The sequence below is a fragment of the Juglans microcarpa x Juglans regia genome, chromosome 6D (genome assembly GCF_004785595.1).
Source record: "Juglans microcarpa x Juglans regia isolate MS1-56 chromosome 6D, Jm3101_v1.0, whole genome shotgun sequence".
NCBI lineage: Eukaryota > Viridiplantae > Streptophyta > Magnoliopsida > Fagales > Juglandaceae > Juglans > Juglans microcarpa x Juglans regia.
The window spans coordinates 30655122-30678649 of record NC_054604.1 but is presented as its reverse complement, the minus strand read 5'-3'; the positions used below and the strand labels follow the sequence as shown (position 1 = coordinate 30678649).

The 23528-nt window shown below is 34.3% G+C and overlaps 2 protein-coding genes across 3 annotated transcripts; both read left to right on the top strand.

Annotated features, from left to right (window-relative positions):
- The first annotated feature begins 1968 nt into the window (after positions 1–1968).
- Positions 1969–3885, top strand: LOC121235152 (protein ROH1-like). Its single transcript, XM_041131425.1, has one exon. The coding sequence runs from the start codon at positions 2135–2137 to the stop codon at positions 3302–3304; it is 1170 nt and encodes a 389-aa protein (XP_040987359.1). The 5' UTR covers positions 1969–2134; the 3' UTR covers positions 3305–3885.
- Positions 1999–23314, top strand: LOC121235153 (heavy metal-associated isoprenylated plant protein 39-like). 2 transcript variants are annotated; one of them, XM_041131427.1, is made up of 4 exons: positions 1999–2016; positions 21964–22071; positions 22444–22519; positions 22820–23314. In XM_041131427.1, exons 2-4 carry the CDS (start codon positions 22066–22068, stop codon positions 23089–23091), a joined length of 354 nt encoding a protein of 117 aa, XP_040987361.1. In that variant the 5' UTR covers positions 1999–2016; positions 21964–22065; the 3' UTR covers positions 23092–23314. The 2 variants fall into 2 exon arrangements, with proteins under 2 accessions (XP_040987361.1, XP_040987360.1); XM_041131426.1 differs by lacking the exon at positions 1999–2016 and having other exon boundaries at positions 21859–22071.
- Positions 23315–23528: the final 214 nt, after the last annotated feature.

Below are 23528 nucleotides of genomic sequence, written 5' to 3'. Positions count from 1 at the left end.
CAATAATAATACTAAAAAATAATATTCTAATAATATTTTATTCAACTCATCTAAAATCATTTCAGCTCGTATCCGTATCAAACGAATCTTCTTTATAGAGAGATATTCATCATCTATATTGTCAGGCCGGCAAATTAAATCTCATTTGATTGTTTGTGATGGTAAGTAGTTGGAAAATGGGTACACGAGCTCAATTGACAGCAAAAGAACTCTTAAAAATCCCCGCTGAAAATGGTTGTCCTTCCCTCTGATTTTGATGTGTATTTGGGTGCATGCATATATAAGATCGGTTGACTCTTTGAATAATTCATTGGGACATATTTTCTTGGTCTTTTTTTTTAAATAAAATAAAAAAAATCTATGATAATAGTCAGAAATATGGATTTTCCAAGCCAACATGATGAGTGAGGTGGCCGAAGTAGGGAGCTAAGACTGGTAAGTAGTGGGGCTGGGCTGCGCTGGGCTGGGCACTGGGCAGTGCAGGAGCAACCGAAATGTAGGTCCCGTAGCGAATCAAGAAGAGGCCCGCTCCATGACCCGGTCAAAACGGGTCCCTCTCACTTCCGTTTTTTCCTTTTCTTCTTTATATATACATAAGAAATCTGACAATGGACCGGACTGGTTGTGGGACCTCTTTTATCTTCCTCAGAACTACGCGTCCAAAGCCACGATCAACTAGCCCTTCCGTTTTGCTGAGCTGAATAAAGCCCCCTTCTCCTTTAAGCAAACCACGAAAATGCCATTCTTCATCACCAGTTTATTTTTTTATTTTTAGTTTTATTTTGCGAAGAGAGAATATTAAGATTTGAGAGAAATGCTAGAAATTTTATAAGTACTGTATTATTATCTTCATCTATGGTATTTAATATCATGCCTAATTGTTACATGAAATTTCACGTGTCTCGGATGTCATATAATGTAATTTTTTATAATCAAAATTTATTAGAGGAATTTGAAATTTAAAATAAAAGTATTACAAAAAATAATTTATTAATATTTGTAACTTAAGTAGTACTTTTTATTATAAAACATTTTGTGGCAAAATAGATTTGAGTTCCACGTCAAACTGAATCAATTTTTTAATTTTTTTGTAAATTTTTTTGTTGAATATTGTTTTTTAGAAACAATTTACATTTTCTTCTATAAGTATATTAGATGCGGAAAAATATAAACAAATAACAAGAATCTTTGAAAAAATAAAAACATAAAAATGTAGAATACGAATAAAATAAAGAATTTGTAACTATTTCACATTTAAATTACCGTAAAGTTAGTGAGAAGAAATGGATAACAGTAATACTAAAACTATATTTACATGTTGAGGTACTCTGTAAATAATAATAAAAATTTAGTGAATAAATTGTAAATAATAATAAATAATTTACAAATATTAATAAATTATCTATAAATAATCATAAATAATAATAAATAATCTAAAACTACTTCACTTATTCGAACAGAGCTAACACCTCGTTTGTTTTTAAAAAATATCTCATCTCATCTCATTTCATCTTATCTAATCATTACAATTTTTTCAACTTTTAATATAAAATAAAATAAACAATTCAATTTTTTTAAATTTTAAAATAAAAATAATATTAAAATATATATTTTAATAATATTTTATTTAATTTTTTAATTTTAATTTTATCTCATCTCATTTTTAAAAATAAACGAGATATAGAAGAACAACTCTACTGTTTTTGTGTTACATGTTTGTTTCTGGTTTTCGCGCATTTAATTTTTTGTTTCATTTGTGTTATTTCAACTAGCAAGAGCTTTACAGTCAAAAAAATAAAATAAAAAAACTAGCAAGAGCTAAAAGGAAGGCTAATTTGGGAAGAAGGAGCCGAGTCAGCGTCCACAAAAGGACAAAACCGCAGAAGAAACGGTCCGTCCCCGAGAAGCCATGACCATTAATTTCGCTCAATAATTTTATATTATATATATACATTACACACCAGAGTCTTTTATCCTTAAAGCATCTCCTTTTTCTGACTTCTTCTCCTTCTTCTTCGCTTTCTCCAATTTTCCTGCTCTTCTGCCTCCCCTATTTCTGTGTTTTGCTCAATAATATATATAGTAAAATCGTTGTATTTGGGTCCGTTCTACACCAAAATCTTCACAATCAACAATGCGTGCAACGGACAATCAGGGTTCTTTTCTGAACCGGATCAGTATCCGCCGGAACCAGGTGGTTTCGATGGACGGAAACCACGAGCAGGAGCTCGAGGACCTCGAGCTTTTTCAGAAATACGTGGCCGACCGCTTCTCCGATCTCTTATCATCCAGTTCTGACGAGGCCGGTGATTCCCTGCTATCAGTCTCCTGGCTCCGCAAGCTCGTCGACGTGTTCCTTTGCTGCGAGGCCGAGTTCAAAGCCGTCCTTATAATGGGTCGAGATCCTTCACAGGTTTCCAAGCCCCCACTCGATCGCCTTGTCCCGGAGTTCCTCGACCGCGTGGTGAAGGCGCTCGATGTTTGCAATGCGGTCTCGCACGGGGTCGAATCGGTCAGACACTACCAGAAGCTTGCTGAGATCGCTGTCTCGGCTTTCGAACAGAGACCGATCGGCGATGGACAGGTTCGCCGTGCCAAGAAGGCCCTGAATTCTCTGATGCTGACGCTCGAGGAAAAAGAGGGAAGCAACCACAAGTCAGCGGAGCGAGCCTGGTCATTCGGGCGCAGAGGTGCCACGAACAAGGACCGAGCCGCGCCCGGGCAATTCCGATCCTTGTCGTGGAACATGGCGAAGGGCTGGTCCGCCGCGAAGCAAATCCAGGCCATGTCGGCCAACTTGGTGGCGCCGCGTGGCGCGGAATCATCCGGTCTGGCCTCCCCGGTTTACATAATGAGCACGGTCACGTTGTTTGTGATGTGGGCTCTGGTGGCGGCAATACCTTGCCAGGAGAGGAACGGCTTGTCGACCCATTTCCCGGTGCCGCGGCAACTGGGTTGGGCCCACTCTATGGTCGCGCTGCAAGAGAAGATTGCGGAGGAGTGGAAAAAGAAGAAGGAGAAAACCCGCTTGGCTGGGCTGCTGGAGGAGACGCAGAGGTTGGAGAGGTTGGGTCAGTCCCTGATCGAATTGGCCGACTCGTTTCAGTTCCCGGCGGAGGCGGAGCGCTTGGAGGAGATGGCTTCGCAGGTGGCTGAATTGGCCGATACTTGCAAGAAGATGGAGGAGGGTTTGGTGCCTTTGCAGCAACAAATCAGAGAGGTATTTCATAGGCTTGTGAGGAGCAGGACAGAGGTTCTCGCTGTGCTGGACCAAGTTGGGAAAGTGTCTGCGGCCACAATGTAAAAATGACATACACCAGGGAGGGGTACCGAGGCCTCTGAAAACCCTGAAGTTCGTAACTTTTTAGGTAGTTTTGTTGATCCCAGGTTCAATTTATTCATGGCAGATTGTCGTGTGTGGTCTTGGCCAATGAACAGGGGGAAATTTGAACCAGTAATCAGTACAGGAGTCCCTTTTGGAAGAGTGTAGCTTCAGCCAATTACCAAAATTGCGGTGAATTGCGCATGGCTTAATGCGAAATCTACTTTTTTTTTTTTTTTTTAGTTTTATGCAGTTAGTTTGTTTTGTTTTTTCTTTGGTACAGAAGCTTCTTTGGCTGAAGAGAAATGTACATAGGCAATTAAAGTTAATTTTACTTTGTATTCGAAGGGCAGAGCAGAATGATAGGTTCCTTCTGTGTTGGGAATGGTTGGTTATTTGCATGTTAATAGCCCAGAATTTGTCAATATATAAGGAAGTAACAATTAGTTTTGTTTCAAAGCAAAGGGTTAGCAGTACCCCTAACTTGGAATTGGGGGTCTTTTTTTTGTTGCATAATTGCATTTCCATTGAAAGTAAGAACTAAGAAATCGAGTGTCATGGTTTCTGAGAATTAATGGGGACGTTTGGTTCATATTTCATCGAGTATGAAGGCGTAGCAAAGACCCATGGACATGCAAATTGTTAGGTGATTTCCGGAATTTCCATATTCCATCAACTTTCTGACCAGAAAAAAGTACGTTTATATTAATCGAATTAGTGACCTATTGTCAATTTGAACTTGAAGTACGTGAATCATTATGTCAGATTTAAGACCTTTTTGACCATTTGGACTTGTGATTATCTGAGTGCTCTTTATTTACTCCTCTTATTTCGCCTATCCTCTCCCACTTTTGCGACATCTTTTTGTCAAAAGGACGAGAACTTTATTAATGAAACAAGAAGGCGTTTTACAAAAATTATGGGGGCCTGTGTTCTTGTATTGCCCTGACAGATCTATCACAGGGGAGGAAATGCAACAGGGCGGTGCTTTACATGCCCTGGGAGCCAGCCAGGTCATGGGCTTCAGAACTCTGAAAGGTTCCATATCCAGCTGCTATTTGCTTCTTCAAGAAGGGATCGAACATGTTTAATGATGCTTAACATCTCTCAGTCAATTTCTTCTGTTTAGCTTGACTTCCTATTCAAACTATAATGCTTAAATTATATTTTAGAGAGTTTATCTTACTAAGAAAATGCTATATTATAATACAGTGTCATCCCACTCCTATCTTTACCCATTGATATGCCATTAATTATACACTCTTAAATTTATTTATTTTAAATAATAATAGTTTATCTAATGCTTGCCTAATGATAAATAGTTAAATAACGGTATTGGTACGGTACTAGACGATCCAAGACCGGTAAAATTGGATTAAAATTTCAGATAATTATGAAAAATTATGTTGAGTAGCTCTACACCATCCATACACCTGCTTTTATTTTTTATTTTTATTTTTTATTTTTTATTTTTTCTTTATGTGTGTGCTGTAAAGTTGCTTAATAAAAAGTTTCTAAAAAGTAGGATATAAATGTCTTTTTATCTTCATTTGAATTCGAAGATGAGTTGAGATGAATTATGAATAGTAGCGAGATGGGTTGTGAATAGTAGTAAAATTTATGAGTTAAAGTTGATGAATGGTAATGAATAGTAGTGAGATGAGTTAAGATGAGTTGAGATGGATTGTGAATCCAAACCGAGCCGTCGGTTACGATAAAAATCTTAAAAAGTGTTTAAATAGTCTTTAAAGATCAAATGATCAAAAAGTTATAATTTTTAAAAAATTAAATGATCGTCATTCCTATATCAAAAATTATTTTTTTAATTTGTTTCTAAATAAATATAAAAGGTTTAAAAGTATTTTAAACATATGATTACTAAACAGTAAATAATTTTTTAATAGTAAAACTTATTATTTAAGCTAAAAGTGATAAGTTCTAAAGTTATAAGTTATATTTTTCGCTCAATCCCAAGCAAGCACTTAATGTATTAATAAATAGGCTTACAAATATATTTTTTATTTATACTGATATAATTAGGAGAGATACATCTAATATATAAATTTTATAATATTAAATGTTATTCGTGATGCGGTTAAATGTTGCGTGGATATATTTTTTAATGGCATGTGTTTTTAAGGATAGATAATTTAAAAAAAGAAAATGTTAGTTTACTACCCGCTTTATCCCTAGTATAAAAGTGTATGTATTTTTTTAATATTTAAAAAACACATTCTTTTATACTATAAAACAAAGTGAGGGATGGATTAACTCGTTCATCTCTCTCTTATAAAAAAATCAAGGGTTCTAAATCTAATTTTGGTTGGAGGAGAAGATCTTGACTTCCTCATCCTTCTCTTCCTTCCTCTATCAAGGTAGTTCTTTTTACTTGATTTTATTTTACTTCTTTTAAAGTTGAAAAAGACAGATTTACAGCTTTCCGACAACTCCTGAGAGACAAACAAGACACAAGCAATTCCCAAGCCGCAAATCGTTCGAAGGTCTTGGCTCCATCCACCCACATTGTCTATCAAGATAATTCTTTTTGCTTAGTTTTATTTTGCTTCATTCAAAGTTAAAAAGGACATATCTACAGCTTTTTGGCAACTCCTGAGAGACAAACGAGGCACAAGCAACTCCTAAGCCCCAAATCGTTCGGAGGAAAGTGGCAGTTTTGCAAAAATCACAGTGAGTGGTCCTCACACGCCACCCCTTCCGACAGCTCTTCTCGCCACACACACTAAATCATTAGATTTGCCAGTGCCAAATATTTCAGATATGACCTTTGTGGTTGAAAAGAAAGTGTGTTGTCTTCACGTGTCATTACAAATTTCGAAGCCTACTAGAGTTGGTCCAAACTGTAATCTATTATTTTTCTCATCTATCTTACTACTTTTTTTTTTAATTTTTTTATTGTTAATTAAAATAAAAAAAAAAGAGTTCGTCTCTCAGACTTTTATCTGTAGAGGTTGAGTCATCTTCTTTTATGAAGGGTTGGACTGTCTCTTGGACGTTTTTCTGTAGAGAGTATTAACAGTAGTGAAGACTAAACCAGTCACAAAAAGAAATATTATAATGGTAAAATTCTAAATGTATTATTTTGGTTTATGATGTCATATTTGATATGGAGACATTTCAGAATGTGTCTACTTATGAATGTAAATTTTTTTATGAATGAATGATGACAATCACTTGAAAAAAAAAAAAAAAAAAACAAGGTGAAGGACAGAGCAGCAGCTCCCTTTTAAAAATCATTAGAGCTAGTTATGCGGCTCATAATTAGAAAGACAAAAAAGGTAGAATATTCGTCACACCAACCAAATTTCTGGGGGCAAATTTAACGATCTTTAAGAGCAACCCATATATATTATTTCATTTAAGTAGATTTTAAATGCATAAAAAAAGTTGCATCTTTTCTTTCGATTTCTATTTTAAAAAACAGGAAAATCGTTGTTTTGAACTCTCAACTAAAAAAAATTATATAAAATAGTAAAAACAATTTCAAATGGATAACCATGCTTGAGATTATGACCTTTTAAATTAAGTAATCATCTCCAATATTATTTTTAAGAACTATCAATATGACCATCATGATCAGCAGATTTGAAACTTTATTTCAATCCCTGTTGAATCGTTCTAAATTCTAACACTTGATGCGATTTGTATATGTCCAAAAAAAAAGCACATGTCACTTCTAATAAATTAGTACAGCTTACAAATTTTTTATCTTGCAGCTAAGGCCCCCAACTTGAGTAGCCCCCCCCCCCCCCCCCCCCCCCCCCCCCCCCCCCCCCCCCACAAGGAAAAAAAATGACCCAAAAAAAATTATAGAAAAATATTGGTTAGCATAGAAGATGAAAAATTTTTTATCTAAAATAAAATCAATTTTAAATAGAAAATTTTGGTAAAAAAATAATAAGTAAATATAAAAGTTTTATTCAAAAAGATCTTACTCAAAAGGTACTAAACTTTCAAACAATAGTGAAACTGGAATAGAAGTAGTAAAATGATGATAAATTCTCTTGAATATTTTCTAAAATATGATATGTATTTTGATGTCCATGGCCTTATTTGTTTTCAAAATTAAGTATTAAAAGAGGTATATACTACTTAAAACAAAATTAAGTACTAAGTATTCAAAATTAAGTTATAAAGAAGTATACTCTATTCACAGAAAAATTAGATTCTATTTTAAATTGTTATATTACTTATAGATATTATTAATAAAAATAATATTAAAATTTGTTTTGCATCTCAAAATTTTTAATAAAATTTCGTTATTTAATATTAAGTATTATTATTTTTTAAAAATTAAAGCGTTATGTACTTAATGGTTGGCTTAGGCCACAAAATATATTAAGCCCCTTTGTTGCAGACATTTTTTTAATGCTTATTACAGGAGCAAACGATGTTAATGCTCAATTTTTTTTTTTTTAAAAAAAAAAAAATACATGCCATTAAAATACTTGTTACAATAATGCATTCCATCTAAATGATGTCTAGCTCACCTTAAGGAGTAGTTTAGATTTCGCAAATAAAATGAGATGGGTTGAGATAATTTGTGAATAATAGAATAAAAATTAAATTTTTTATTATATTTTATATGAAAATTTAGAAAAATTATTTTAAAATTTGAAAAAGTTGAATTATTTATTATATTTTGTGTGAAAATTTAAAAAAATTATAATAATAAAATAAAATGAGATGAGTTAAGGTAGATTTTGAATACAACCACTCAATATTCCCTTGCAAGCATGAGTTGAAATGGTTGCCCCTGCCTCACTCTTTTTTTTGTCATTTCCTCCCTTGCAAGCACGTTTTAGTTTTTACAGCTATTCCTTCGGCAATGTTCCATAGTTAGTAGAGCAGTCCTACACCCACCGACTGTAGCACGAGACGGATCCCGATAAGGGCAAAAGATTTTTTTTAATTATTTTTTTTATATCATTAAATACATTTTTAAAAAAAATTTACAACACTATTAAAAAATAATTTTTTAATTACTAAATAAAAATAAAATGAAATTATCGAAACTCAACTGCCGGAGATAGCATTTTCTAGTTAGTATCCCTTATAAATGAGTAAAGCTAACGTACTGCTTGTGAATTACCGATAGTGCAAAATTAGTGTTTTTTTATCCAATTCTTTATTCATATTTTTTTTTTTAAATATTTTTAAAAAAATATAAGAAATACATTAATATACTAAAAATCACAAAAATTATTATTATTATTTTTTTTTTCACAGAGCGGTCAAATGATAATATGAAAGCTCTTGTCTCGGCTTGTCCGTTTCGCAGGCATCGGCTCCTTAGAGCATTAGTATTGGATTCATCATTTTCATCTTTAAAATTTAATGAAAAGTATATATTTTTTATAAATCTAAAACTTTTCTATCCATAACTCCATATTAGATTAGCTATTGGATTCATCAAAACAATAATATAATATTATTTTGTTAATAATGATATTTTTAATTTATTTTTTTCATATTTTACAATTACACTAACTATATATTAATTAATAATTTAATTTGATATTTAAATTATTATTTGCTAACTTAAATATATTGTGGCTCAAAATTGGGAAACAATCATTTAAATAAATAAAATAATAGTTATAGAGTGTGAATAGTGAGTCTTCAAATTTGAAGATGAAAATGAATGTACTGTAGGTAAAAGCTTGACATTTGAGCATATGATGAATCTAATGCCAAGATTTTAAAGTTAAAATCATCAAATTTTGAAGATTGGACTCATTTGATAGTCCAATGTTAGTGCTCTTATGAGCGGCCAACTTTAACGGAAGCTTACTCGTTTGCTCTAGATAAGAAGCCAGTACCGCGATTACCTGTGAGGATTATTATTTACTTCTCATTGCACTTCTTAATATGCCCAATGCTCCGAAATTCTTATTCGGAGTTTTTGTTTAATTCTTCTAAGGCTTAACCGGTGTGTTAATCAATGAATGCATCACGCATATTCTCAATATCGTGGAAATACAGTCTTCAGCCTAGTACATGCGTAGTTCACTTTTGATCTATTGAGCTTGAAATAGCATATATATATATAATAAAAAGATAATTTTTTTGTTGATATCGGTAATGATTAGGAAATATTCTACTTTTGAATAATGTTAAATGTAGGGATTCCATACCTGTGTTGGATCGATCTGGTAGGGAATTAAGACGAACAGATTGGTATAAAGAGAAAGGAATAGAGGTCTTCTTCAGTACTGTTACACTGAACTATGTATAATTTTATTGAACTTTTCTAAGAATTAAGGGAAAAAATTCATGTATGAACTTTCACATAATCATGGAAATTTGGAAGATAGAGCTTAGGCATTTTGAATTACTGACTAATTAGAATGCTTTTAGTTTATGCATGTAAATGGTTCAAACAAAGTTTCATTCTCGACTAATTTTTCCAGAAACTTCTAATATATATAAATGTTACCACAGAAATGCCATCTTTTTTTTAATCCAGAATGAAACGTACTTATTTTCTTTCAAATTTTAATCATCTGATCATCAACAGCCTCCTACGACAATTACTTAGAGGAGTGAATCAGTCAGCTGTAGAAAGAAAACTAGAAATAGTTGAATTTTCAGATGTTAACTCTTGTAATGATATGTACGTGAAGCACACCGAGCTTTCACAGGCTAAAATTTCATAAATTTTCTGACATTTTCATTATTTCATCAGAGATTTTTGTAAAAAAAATATTAGATGTGAATTTTTAATCCTAAATATGCATAAATCATACACATGCTCGTTGAGAAGGAATGTGATTATTAAATATTTTTATTTTTTATTCTATATTTGAGCTTGAAACTTTCTATATACTTTTGCACGCTTTTAAGTAATCTTTGAACTTTGTTACCTGCAAATTTTTATATATCCTTCGGCCTCCCCCTCTACATAAATCCTGGCTTCTTCCCTAATATTGTGGACTGCATAGTTGTTAAGGTTAGAATCTGCTTATTCCTTGTTTTATATGAACTTCACATTTTAATTTTTACGAGAGGGCCTGGAGATTGCTGCTGCAGCTGTTGGTTGGAAACTTTATACAACGGTATGCGTTATTTCCAATCTTTTGATTCTATGATAGGTAGGGATGGACTTAGTTGATGACATGAGTGGAAAATGTGGGGACTTTCACCACTTATTATCATTTATATTCGTATTTTTGGGGCATAGTTGTTGTTTGATGTATCTGAGCCTCTGCTCAGACAGCACCCGCCAACTCTAGCATATTGGACTATTTTCTCAAATGCACTTTTCTAAAGTTCTATTTTCTTGTTCTGAAGATCCTCAATTTTTGTGCTGGTATTGGTTTGGATCGCTCAGTGGTATATAGTAAAGTATCTTTCATCTGATGAGCACCTTGTGAAATGTTTTCTTTTATATGATGGGAGAACTTGATGACAAGACACTTCAGTGGAGCCTCTATTTCACCCATCCATCTCAGTTTTACTTGTATTCTTCATGTATTGTTGAACAAAGCAAAGGCTATTTACTCTTTTAACATGGTGATAATTCTTACTTTTTCTCTTAAAATATAAAAAGATCATATTCCCAGACAATTATCTCTTGCAAAGACTATTTGCTCCTTCTATAGCCTGGAGATATGAAGAACTCTATCAGGAGAATGGTGTCAAATTCTTACTCTCTCTCCCTCTCTCTCACACACACACACAAATCATTTGTGTAAAATAGGTATTACTTGCTTATCTAGTGAGTAGCTGCTTTTGATTATAGCCATAAAAAGAGACTTCATATCTTGTTTCCTTGTTTACCAAGGTGTCTCCATTAAGAACTTAGAGAAGCTGATTCTGATGGACTTGAAGCTACTTTCAAACTGGAGGACGGATCTACCATGGAAGCAGAAGACACAGTAATGTTCTGCTCATGCTTATGAATTATATTTTACTCATTTCTTATTTTCTAGGGACAAGTTTTCCCATCATGCACCCCACGTTTCATAATTTCATGAAAATGAAATTTGCTCTGGCTTTTTGGAAACATGAGAGGGCAAGATTGAGAAGTTGATGAAATAAAAAATGCTTTTCACCTTTTGTGGGTAATTATTGTCATTGGACCAAAACCGGCTTTCAGTCCTTTTGAAAGGGTGGGCTTAAACACCAATGTGGGTGGGATACAAATGAGCCTAATTGTAAACTAGTCTTAAGCAGATTTGACTTGAACTGCTTTTGGCAATCGGAACTCTAATGATAAATGTTTCCAAGCTTACGCCATCAAAATAGTCTTCTTCTTTTTTCACAGATCACGATAATAAGTTCGTCTACAACAGCAACTCAGTCAGTAAGCTTAGGGCCAATAAATATATAAATAAAGCACACTACATTAGACATCATATGTTTGCCATATTAAAATCTCAGGTTGATGGCCATTTCTGGACTAGTATTTTTGCAATTTTTGCAATTTGAGACGTTGCAGCTTTCCCACTCCAAACTCACATGTATGTCGCAGTTTCCTTTCTTGGACTTAATTTCCACGACATAACATTGTTTGTTATCAGTGTCCTTTTGTCCCTTCTGAATCACTTATTATTTCTAGGTAGGATTATCTTCCTTCATCATTTCCAGGTACTACTGCACCGATACAGTACTACTGCAGTCCAAAGATAAAGTTTGAGTGAGTGAACGGGGATGCCGAAGGTCTAGGCCTGCAAACCGAGCTCAAACTATCGGGTCTGTGCCCGATCCGGCCCAAGTGCTTCCCCCTAAAGTGTTAACCCGACCTGAACCGGTCATTCAAAATAAAAAACGGGTCAAACATGTATGACTCGACTGATCTTAAAAAAAATGGTCGTTCTAAATACAGTCCTCGTATTGCAGTCCTGGTAAGGAAATTACCATTTTATCCTCATTTTAAACTATGAATTGACAAAAATACTCTTCATCCTCTTCAATCTAAATTCGAAACAAATTTTTCTCAAAATTCAAATCAACCAGCCCCGTGCGTGCCCCTCAACCACCCTCAACCCACCATCGATGGAACGAGCTTCTCCACCATCGACTGCCGACGACCTCCTTGGTAGGTTCCTGCATTTGTTTATTTACACACACTGATGTAATGTTTTAAGTAGTCATGCTGCACAAATATATGTAACGTGTTGGTTGAGTCTACACTTTGTTTTATAGAAAAGTAAAAGAAAGACCATGGTTTTGTGCATGTAAAAAAGGCTAAACAATGGGATGTTTTACTAACGGGCTGGGCAAGGAGAAAATATTGTAGAAAAATGGGAATAGAAACCCAAAAAGGCAATTCCCTGCAAAAGACCACGCTGCTTGGATAAAATATTTGATTTTATCCCCATTAATGTGTTTATGAGTAGTATTCACGCTGCTTGTTGGATAAATACTACTGTTTGCATGCAAAAATAACTTTATTAATGTGTTTATCAGTCCCAACATATTTGTATCCAGCAAAAAAAAATAGAAGGGGCATTTTTGTCATATGGGATTAGTGTATACATGATTCCATAATAGGCAAAAACAACATATAAACAAGAATCAGTCAAAGATTTAACTAGATTATTTCTAGAAACAGTATAAATGATTTTACCTATTTTATTTGCTTCTACTAACATATGGGAGTGTTAATTTGTTGTGTTTTAAATATATATATATATTTTTTACTTTCATGTTGTGCTTTAAATATATGAAGATTGTTCTTGATGGAGAAAGAGGAAGAATGTGCATCTATTAGGCGACCACTGTTTTTTCCAGAAAACAGTAATTATATGGATATCACAAATGTGAGAGATGATGAGGTAGTGATTGATAATCATGTTGTATTGCTGGGAAATGATAATGATGATATGGTTTTAGAGCCAACGCCGGGAAATGATGATGATGGGGTTTCAGATCCAACGTTGAGAAATGATGATGATGGGGTTTCAGAACCAACACTAGGAAATGATGATGATGGGGTTTCAGAACCAACGCTGGGGATTTTTTTAAAACTGAGAAAGAACTCATTTACTACTACAAGCAATATAGGAGACAGGTTGGATTCGACATAATGAACTAAAGAAGTAAAAGGAAAGATGAAAGATGATAGGAGTGTTAAATATGTAACACTTGGGTGTGCTCATGGCGGTAAGGCAAGGAAACGTATTACCAACATTTATAAACCACGCCCGACAACGAAGACTGATAGTAAGGCGAGAATTAATGCAGTTTTGACTGATGGTGTCTTACGTATAACTACTGTCTGCAATGCACATAACAATGGGTTAAGTCCACAAAAAGCAAGATTTTTTAGATGTAATCGAGCAATTGATGATTCTGTGAAGAGACAATTAGATATTAACGACAAGGCTGGCATAGGTATGGCCAAAAGTTTTAACGCATTAGTTGTCGAGGCTGGTGATTTTGAGAAACTTCCATTTATTGAAAAAGATGCAAGGAATTATATAGACAAGGCTCGACACCTTAGACTTGGCAAAGGAGGTGCGATGCACTTCGTGGTTATTTTGAGAGGATGCAGTATAAGAATGATGGGTTTTACTCATCGATGGATTTGGATGATGAGAGTCGATTAAAAAATATCTTTTGGGCCGATGCACGCAGCAGAGCAGCATATGATTATTTTGGAGATGTTGTGACATTTGATACAACATACCTAACAAATAGATATGGCATGTCATTTGCTCCGTTTGTTGGTGTTAACCACCATAGACAGTCAATACTTTTGGGAGCAGGTTTGATATCAAGTGAAAATACTGAAACATTTGTTTGGTTATTTGACACTTGGTTGAAATGTATGGATAAGAGGGCGCCAAAAGCTATCATCACTGATCAAGACAGGGTCATGAAAAATGCTATTGCAATAGTCTTTCCAAATACCCGGCATAGATACTGTTTGTGGCACATAATGAGAAAACTACCAGAGAAGTTAGGCTCATATGCTAAATTTAAGTGTGGGTTGAAAAGTGCATTACAGAGATGTGTTTATGATTCTCAAACTTCTGACGAGTTCGAGAAGTCTTGGGAGGTGTTTATTGACACTTAAAATTTGAAGGAAAATGCATGGCTTCAAAGTCTCTATAGTGAGCGAATGTATTGGGTTCCCGTATACCTGAAAAATACATTTTGGGCTGGGATGAGCACAACTCAAAGGAGTGAGAGCATGAATGCCTTTTTTGATGGATATGTACATTCAGGGACTACGTTGAAAGAATTCGTTGATCAATTCGACAATGCACTGAGGAAGAAAGTAGAGAATGAGATGGCAGCGGATTTCCACTTATTCAATTGCACAGTCCTTTGTATATCTCATTTACCCGTGGAGAAAAAATTCCAAGCTGTGTACACGAATTCTAAATTTAAAAAAGTGCAGTCAAAAGTAATGGAGATTATCTACTCTCATTATGTTGTTATAAAAACAGAAGGGGCAATTACCACATATCAAGTTAATGACCAAAGGTAGTTGAAGACGGCATCAAGAAGTCAACTTTGCAGGCGTACTTCAATGAAGATGAGTGTGAGGCCAAGTGCATGTGTGGACTATTTGAGATGAGAGGGATTATATGTAGGCACATTCTTTTAATTTTTCCCGCAAGGGATGTCCAAGTGTTGCCGGAAAAGTACATTATGGAGAGGTGGAGGAAGGACATTAAACGTAGATATGGTCTCATTCGAAGCAGTTACGATGACTTGAGTGGTAAACCAGCTGCTAGTCGATACTCTGGTTTGATAAAATTATGTTACCAAGTAGCTACAAATGCATGTGAAAACGAAGATAATTCTCTGGACATGACACAGAAGCTGAAGGCAATGAATGGAATTTACACTAAATCGAAGCCCCAGGCCACAATTGCAAGCACTCATGCTTCCATTGATGCCGAAACTGGAAGTTCGAAGAAAGTGTTGAGCCCTCGTGTTGTCAGAGGCAAGGGTAGACCCCCATAAAAAAGGAGACAACCTACAATAGAGAAGTTACAAACCAAAAATAAAAAGGTTGGTGGCAAGCGACAAAGAAAGAATGTACGAAATATTTAAATAATGTGATTTTGATATAGTTTTAACAAATTTATACATAAGTTATGTAATTTGTTTATGTATTCAAATGTAGTCTCCATCACAGATGGAAGACGTATTAAACCCCACAGAATCGGTAATACTGTACGACATACCAGAAGCTGTTATTTCGCAGTTTCCTGGTACACAACAAAGCGTTATTTCTCAGGTGAATGGTAAATAATATTCCTTTTTGTCTATATTTTGAACAAATAATGTTGAGTATTGCATGATGTTTTACAAAATATTTCAAACTACTTGCAGGTGAACATTGCATGTCCTGGCCCTCTTGATGATTGATGAAAGACATCGTAGACTACTGCCCCCTTCAAACTATTTGAGAATTGAAGACGCTGTAGACTGTTATGTTGAGAAAAGATCATAACTTCATCTGTATAATTCTACTTTGTATTCTTGTAAACTTGGTGTATTTTTGTAACATTGGATATTTATACCATTTCACTTAGTTGAAATGTTATGGGTATAAGATATGTTATTATTGTTCAGAATGAGGATTGATCAAAGTGTTGGATGCTTATATTAAAGTGTTAGTTCAAAGTTATAATCTCATTGGTTTTATTCAATGTAGAACAAAATACATGAAATATAGTGTAAGGAAAATACTTCTCATAACCATTCATAATGTTCACAAGACTGATGGGTTTGAATATTACAATATTCATAAAGGTTGTAAACATATCTATTACAACCTACTTAACAACATTACACAGTTTAATATACACTTATACTAATTTGTAACTGTTCTTGATCCTATCCAACAACAAAATATTAGAATTGCAAGTCCCCAATACAAGCAGGGTCGCATGCTTGTATGGTTAATATCTTTCATTACACCCTGAAGCTCATCCCGATCATTTTGGATGTCATCTTCCGATTTATGCATTTGTACCATTGCACGTTGGAGCTCTTTCTCCCTCGCTTGGAGTTCTTCCTCCCATTTTTGGAGTTCTTCCTCTCTTTTTTGGAGCCGACGTTCTCTTTCGCACACAACTTTTCCTTCATTTTCTACTTCAATATCTGCCCATAAAAAATACTCGCAATATGGTCTTCCCTGCAACAAACATCTAATTAGTGTGATAAATTACAATTAATACAACAATATCTGAAATCACAAATTTTTTTAGTCTTACCTCTCTATTGTAATTTAGACAAGAATAAAAAGGTCGGCTTGGATTTTTTGTTGTTCTCGATAATTTTAAACGTGCCATCTCTCCTCATAGACATTTTGGAGTATAATTCGAAGAAGATGAAGAATGCGATAAAGACATTGCGTATCAAATATATTAGATACGCAAAAGTCTAGACTCTAAACATCAGATAAAAAATTAGATATATTAAAACTCATGATATATAGAAGAATGAAGAGTGCTTGAATTATGACCCATGGTTGAATGAAAAGAGTGTGAATCTTTATGCACACCAGCACTGAGTGGAGATCCAAATGAACTTGGAGTGTGTAGTTTTCATTGTAACTTTTGATATGTCATAAGAGCGTATTTGAAAAAAAGTCGGATGTTACTTGTCAGAAAAAAGAGATTGATGAAAAAGAGCAACAGAGGGCTATCTTCAAATGATGCCCTGCATGAAAGAAAAAGATTTAGACTAGAAAGCTTTTTCTTGGTGGAGTTAAGAACTTACTCTTTGATATTTTTGACATGATGATACACAAAATGTTAACCTATATCATCAGATCAATCGTGAAACTTATTTGTAATTAAATGTGGTATATATATCAGGATTTTGTCCTCATCAAAAACCAAGTTTTCCATTTTCCTTGATCTCCAACATATACAGGATTCACAATAAAGCATAAAGTTCCAATAGCACACTGATTAGTGCTGGTGAGCAAACAGCAATTCTAAAAGATTCACGCTCATGGGTTTTAATATATCATGGGTTTTAATATAAATAATGACCCATGATATATAGAATCTTTTAGAATTGCTGAATCTTTATGCACAACTCTGGTGAGCAAATTGGAACAATTCATAAGTAGTGCACGCTTTATGCATATACAGGGACTTGAAAAGAGCTGAGCTTTAGCATCACTGGAAATAAGCCTTCACACACAAAGTTTTATATACACTTACACTTCAACAAGTCTGCAAGTGAAAAACACATACACTTCAAGCATAAATTATCATATGAAACCTATTCACAAATTTGAACAAACACGTAGAGTGCATTTCTAGAATTAGAAATATCTTATACAAACAAGTAAAGATCTTAACACAAATTTACAAACAAGCACAACTAATTCAAGATTCATGCTCAAGCGAATCACAGAGAAGAAAATAGCTTAAATCACAGAGAAAATCCATCACCAACTACCGCTGAAATCAAGAGATAAAAATCCCTCACCAAGATGGAGATGGCCACGGCAGATGGAGATGACCACGAAGACGGCGACGGCAATGGCGTCGCGATGGGCTTGGGCACGGCGACGGCGCTCGCGATGGGCTTGGTGTGCTCGATGGGTCTGGGGCGATGAAGGGATGATAACTAGTAGGGGCGATTGTATGAAACACAATGTTTCATTTCGTCTGGGGCGATGAAGGGATTGTATTGCTTGAAGACTATATGAAACACAGTGTTTCATTTCCTTTAATGAAACGCTGCGTTTCATTAAAGGACTGTATTGTAGTCCCCCATATGTGTAGCTGTTGGACGGGCAATGCAATAAGAATTTTCCTAAAAGAAAAAACAACAAAACAAAGGTTTTGGCTCAATATTTGAAGGTCATATGTGTAGCTTTCAGGGATCGTCCACTCGTTGATGGACGGGCTCACATAGCCGTTGATTTGAATCTGACTCAGACTACTCCCCACCTTCCGATCACAATGATGTTCGCTGCTATTGCTGCCTTAATTAATGGTGTATGTTGAACATATCCGATGAGACTGCCGGGAGACCGACTCCCATCTCCACATTAATTAATGAGAATGGCAACCGCCAAGCACTATGAGAACTTTACTAACATTATGTTGTTGTGTTGAAAAAGCCCATGCGTAGGGAGGGATTGTTGAGACATTGCCATAAGAGAACCTTATCTTGGTTGGGTGGGTGAGCGCGAGTTACGCCACGACAAGACCATGTGAGTGGGTGTTCTAGCTAGAAAAAAAAAATTATGGAATTAAAGGACAATGATAGATGAAGTAATTTGTTTAAAAAAAAAAATGATACTACTGCACCGGTACAGTACCACTCCAGTCCAAAGAAAACGTTTAAGCGAGTGAACCAGGCATGCCCAAGGTCTATTAGTTAACCCCACCTGTCAGTTTCGACCGATATAATACGTAGCGATCTAATGAAATCGACTTTTATCGGGTGGGTCAATAGCAGGTCTTACAGACGGATCGATTTAGGGCCTTTTATGCACAGGCCTAAATGGTATTGGAGTATGAAGGTAGCCCAATAAAAACCTGGTGGCAATTTTATGGGGATAATGGTAACATCCGTAATGCATGTACTGTAACATAAAGTGTTAGATATTCTCTGATACCAGGCATTAATTAATATTTTGTCTTGAACAGCTGGAGAGAATTGAAATTGGAAATCTTGACTTAGATAGCTACTTTCTTGATTGATTATGGTAATACAATCCGTTCGAATGTCTTTACTGTCTGACATGCTTGACGAGCAATATAGTAGGCCGGCCATACATTCGTAAATCTTGCCTGAATGTCTTTTAAAGTGAACAATATTCGTAAATTTTATTGGTTAATACTCAGAAGGAATATGGTGATTATTAAGACAAGCAATATAGTTGAGCCTGACACGCCTTCCTGACTTGTAGTAGGCCGGCCATATAAGTTTCCCGGATGGATTGAAGTTATATATCATTCTTCTTTTATATATTAATATTTCTCATAATCATTTCTTAAAACTCTTAAGTTGACTCAGTTACAATATAAATTCGAGGAATCTATCTTTGTTACGTTTCTATATAGATTTTAATAACATTCTGCATGCTTTCATATTAAAATAATTACAGATTAGTAGTAGGAAAAACATGTTAATCCAAAAGTTCTTTAGTCCAAAACTATCGAGCTCTCGAACATGAAATCTCCCCCTCCCCTCCCTGATTCCGTTGTTATGTAGTGTATCAAAATAATTATTTTATATTAAAATAAAATTATATAATTAATTATATAGAAAATATAAAAAATAAGAAATACGTAAAAATCATTTTGTGAATGCAATTATTGCAGAAAGTTATTGTGAATGCAATTATTGCCTGGGAGAGTCAATTATTGTTTGGCAGCAGTGCGAAGTAGTCAGTGTAGTACAAAGTCGTCACATATGCATAGGCTTAAAAAAAAATAAAAAAAGTGACGTGCAATGCTAAAATTGAGATCGTCATGACTAGAAAACTTTGTGGCCATCCTCAATTGATGTGTCTGGGTTTTGAGCAAAGGCCGGCATTGAAAAAGTTGTCCAAAGCCACCCTTCCAAAAACTTCATTTTCGACAAGACAATTATATTAGTAAAACTACCAGAGGCGGTGCAAGTTTATAAACATAAACATATAAAATATGAAACAGACGCCAACCATATACAGACGTAGCTGACCTTAATTACAAGTTGTTCAAATATGGGAGTTTCTACTTACCCATCAGATGAAAGTGCTCTTATTATTTTTTAAAACTCTCTGCTGTTGTAAGCTACATCTTTAAAAATTAGATTAGTTTGTTTTGAGATGAAATGAGATTAAAATTAAAAGTTGAATAAAATATTACAAGAATATATTTTTTTAATATTATTTTTATTTTAAATTTTGAAAAAACTGAATTGTTTATTTTATTTTATTTAAAAATTTAATAAAATTATAATAATTAAATAAAATAAGATAAGATAAAATGATAAACGAGATAATTCTTCTCTTTCTTTTTTTTTTTATTATTTTTTTTTAGTTTTTGGGTTTCCTTTTTAATGTCTTTTCGACGTAGTTTTAAATTGAGTTTTCTTTTATATTTTTCTGGCCGATCTATAATTGCCCCTCAGGTGTAGGGATATCCCTGGTGCTCAAAATCTGCATGCAATGCTGCTACTCAAAGCACAAAACAAAACTGACATCCCGGTTACTTCTCATGGAAAAGACCCATCGTGTTTGTGTCCCAAGCCACGTGTACACTTTATCAGCGTATTGAATTTGGTAGGATCCCACGGATAAAATGAAGCGGTAGAAGTTAGGACTCGGTGTCACATATGGGACAGAATACTTAAGACTTGTCTATTTCAAGCTTAAAATATTATCAAGTTGTTATCATCTTTGATGTAGACTCTTAAGGAAATGGTTGGAGCAGGATGCTTTGCTTTGCTTTGCCACCCAAAATACACACAATTATATACGCAGTTATGAAATCATAGAGTTAATGATTGATGTATAAAATGCCGGCACAAAAGCACCTCAGTTAAATGAAAATTTAAATGTTGGCATTATTAACGTATGGGTTTGCAACTCCTTGATCGAGTTTGGGAAAAAAAAAGTCTTAGAAAATGTACGCAAATTCAAGGTTGGCATGTATTGCTACTATTCACTTATGCTTAGCTACTCATTGACTTATTGGCCAAACGCGTGCGGAACGAAACACAATTAATCATTTATTTGCCTTGCTAAACAAGGCATGGACGAAAAAAAAAAAAACCCAAAAAAAAAAGGAAAAAAAGAAGAACATTAAACAATCATTTTATGGATATATATCCATTTGAATTTAGAGATGAATTAAGATGGTCTTAAATGAGTTGAATAAAATATTATTTTTTAATAATATCATTGTTTTAGAATTTAAAAAAGTTGAATTATTTATTATATTTTGTGTAAGAATTTAAAAAAATTATAATAATAAGATAAAATGAATTAATATGAATTTTCAATCCAAGCCGATGGTAAATTAGCTCATATTTTACACTTTTTAAAAATGTGTCGTACGCTTAGATATGCAAGAGTCTCAATTCGCACCTTAAAGGAGAGTGAAAGACATCGTTGGTTTTCAGGAAACATCTCATCTCATCTCATTTCATCATTACAACTTTTTCAAATTCTCATACAAAATAAAATAAACAATTCAACTTTTTCAAATTTCAAAACAAAAATAATATTAAAAAATATATTCTAACAATATTTTATTTAACTTTTTAATTTTAATTTCATCTCATCTTATCTCAGAAAACAAATGAGCCCTAATTTTGCTCACTCTCAATTAGCACGTAAAAGAGGAGAGTGAAGGGGGGAGAGGTAGAGTTAATTTTGCTCTGTTTTTTTTTTTCTTTTTTTCTTTTTTTTTTTTTCAAAGAAGGCTGTAAAATTAAATTCCTCTTACTCTTTGATCCGTTAAATTGCGAATGCCGTAGAGATCATTAATTCAAATGCGGACCAAGACTTCGTGTCCAAGACCGATTGGTTCCTTATTGGACAAGGCATTTGCTACTCTTATCTCACCTTGTATTTATTAGAATAGTTTTGGTGCTACATCAGTATCAGGCCAAAATAAAATATTTGAGGTCCTTTCATCCTCCAAAACTTGTTCAACGAGAAGAAAGTCTTCAGATTCTCGCTCTCACTGCGCCTTCTTCTTCTTCTTCTTCTTCTTCTTCTATAATCTCTGCCTGTCTTTGTATCATAAATTTAATATCTGATCAAGTCCTTGTCAGAACTTTGGACCCAGGAAATGAAGGTGAGGTTTCCTAATTCCATGCCAGTCTAATATTCTATTGGCTTAGCTAACATCTAGGCTGTTTCCAAGACTTCGATAAAATAAGTTTGCATGGCAGTTGTTATACTGTAGAATTCTTGATTTTTTTTTTTGCTGTTGTTATCCCAGAATTCATTGTTTCCTTTCGTCATTTTTTTCATTATTCTTGTCATGGCTCTTAAACTATCCTTCTATAAAAAGTCCTGGATTTAAGAATACTTGAGACGATCTAGAGAATTCTTCTGGGACGATCTTCTCTGTTTATTTAGATATTTTAACTGTTTCTGTTTGATCATGGGTCTTCTTTACTTGTCTCCAATCCCTGAAATATAAATATATATTTTGTGGTTGCAGAAAGTTGTGTTGAAGCTGGACTTGCACGATGACAAGGAGAAAAAGAAGGCCTTGAGTGCAGTTTCCACCCTCACAGGTATTGACTTAAACAGTTTTACCACTACCTCTGTTTTGTTATTAACAAAGACAAGGAACCATATTGAATTGAATAATCGAACTTATGTGATTCAGATGATTTCATTTCATTTCCATTCTTTTTCCTGCCTATATCCGCGATCATTGGGGCAATCAATCATATTTTTCTTTCATAATTTTACCTCGGGTGGTAAAGGGGTGGGGGAGGAATGTCTCAAGTTTGATTGAAAAAAGGAAAACTAAATTAAATTATACTAAACTAATAGTCATCTCCTTCTGCTCTGTTCAACAACATTTGCAGGTATTGATTCGATTGAAATGAACATGAAGGATAAAAAGCTGACAGTTGTTGGGGAGGTAGACCCAGTGGATGTTGTAAAAAAAGTTCGAAAATTTTGGCCGTGCACAGAAATTTTGACTGTTGGGCCTGCAAAAGAGGAGAAGAAAGATGATAAGAAGAAAGAAGAGACCAAGAAGGATGAAAAGCCTAAAGGACATAATCCTCCTCCCACGGTCACATACTATTACTTGACAGAGCCAGAGCCATGTGCAAATAACTGTGTCATCTGCTGATTGTGAGGTCTGAGGGAAACAGCTGAGAGAGTTCGAATGCTTTGGTGATGAAACCGAAATCTGTGATTGAGTTTTATTGTATTATGCAGGCTCTCAATTGTAAAACAATTCCTCAAACAGTACAAAATTTGTGAGGGGAATGTCATTGAAATTCAATGCTGAGATCCTGCAGACTCCAGAGCAAATGAATAAATGGAATTGGATTTAAAGAGCTTTCTTGTTAGTAATTGATCCTTTTCACTTTTTTTTTTTTTTAGATTTTATTATGATCCCAACTCAGGAACCTTGATGTTTTTCAAAGAACTGAAAGCAGTACAGGAGAATGTCAGAAAAAATTGGCTCTTTTGAAGGAACTGACAGACAAGGATGAATGATAATGCTGACAGAAACTATTAATTGACTGATTAACCTATAAATGACGAGATTAGTAAAGTGGT

Excerpts from the sequence above, each read along its gene's own strand:
- LOC121235152 (XM_041131425.1), top strand. The coding sequence starts at position 2,135 with ATGCGTGCAACGGACAATCAGGGTTCTTTTCTGAACCGGATCAGTATC.
- LOC121235153 (XM_041131427.1), top strand. Across the intron at positions 22,520-22,819 it reads TGCAGTTTCCACCCTCACAG|GTATTGATTCGATTGAAATG; the intron begins GTATTGACTTAA and ends CAACATTTGCAG.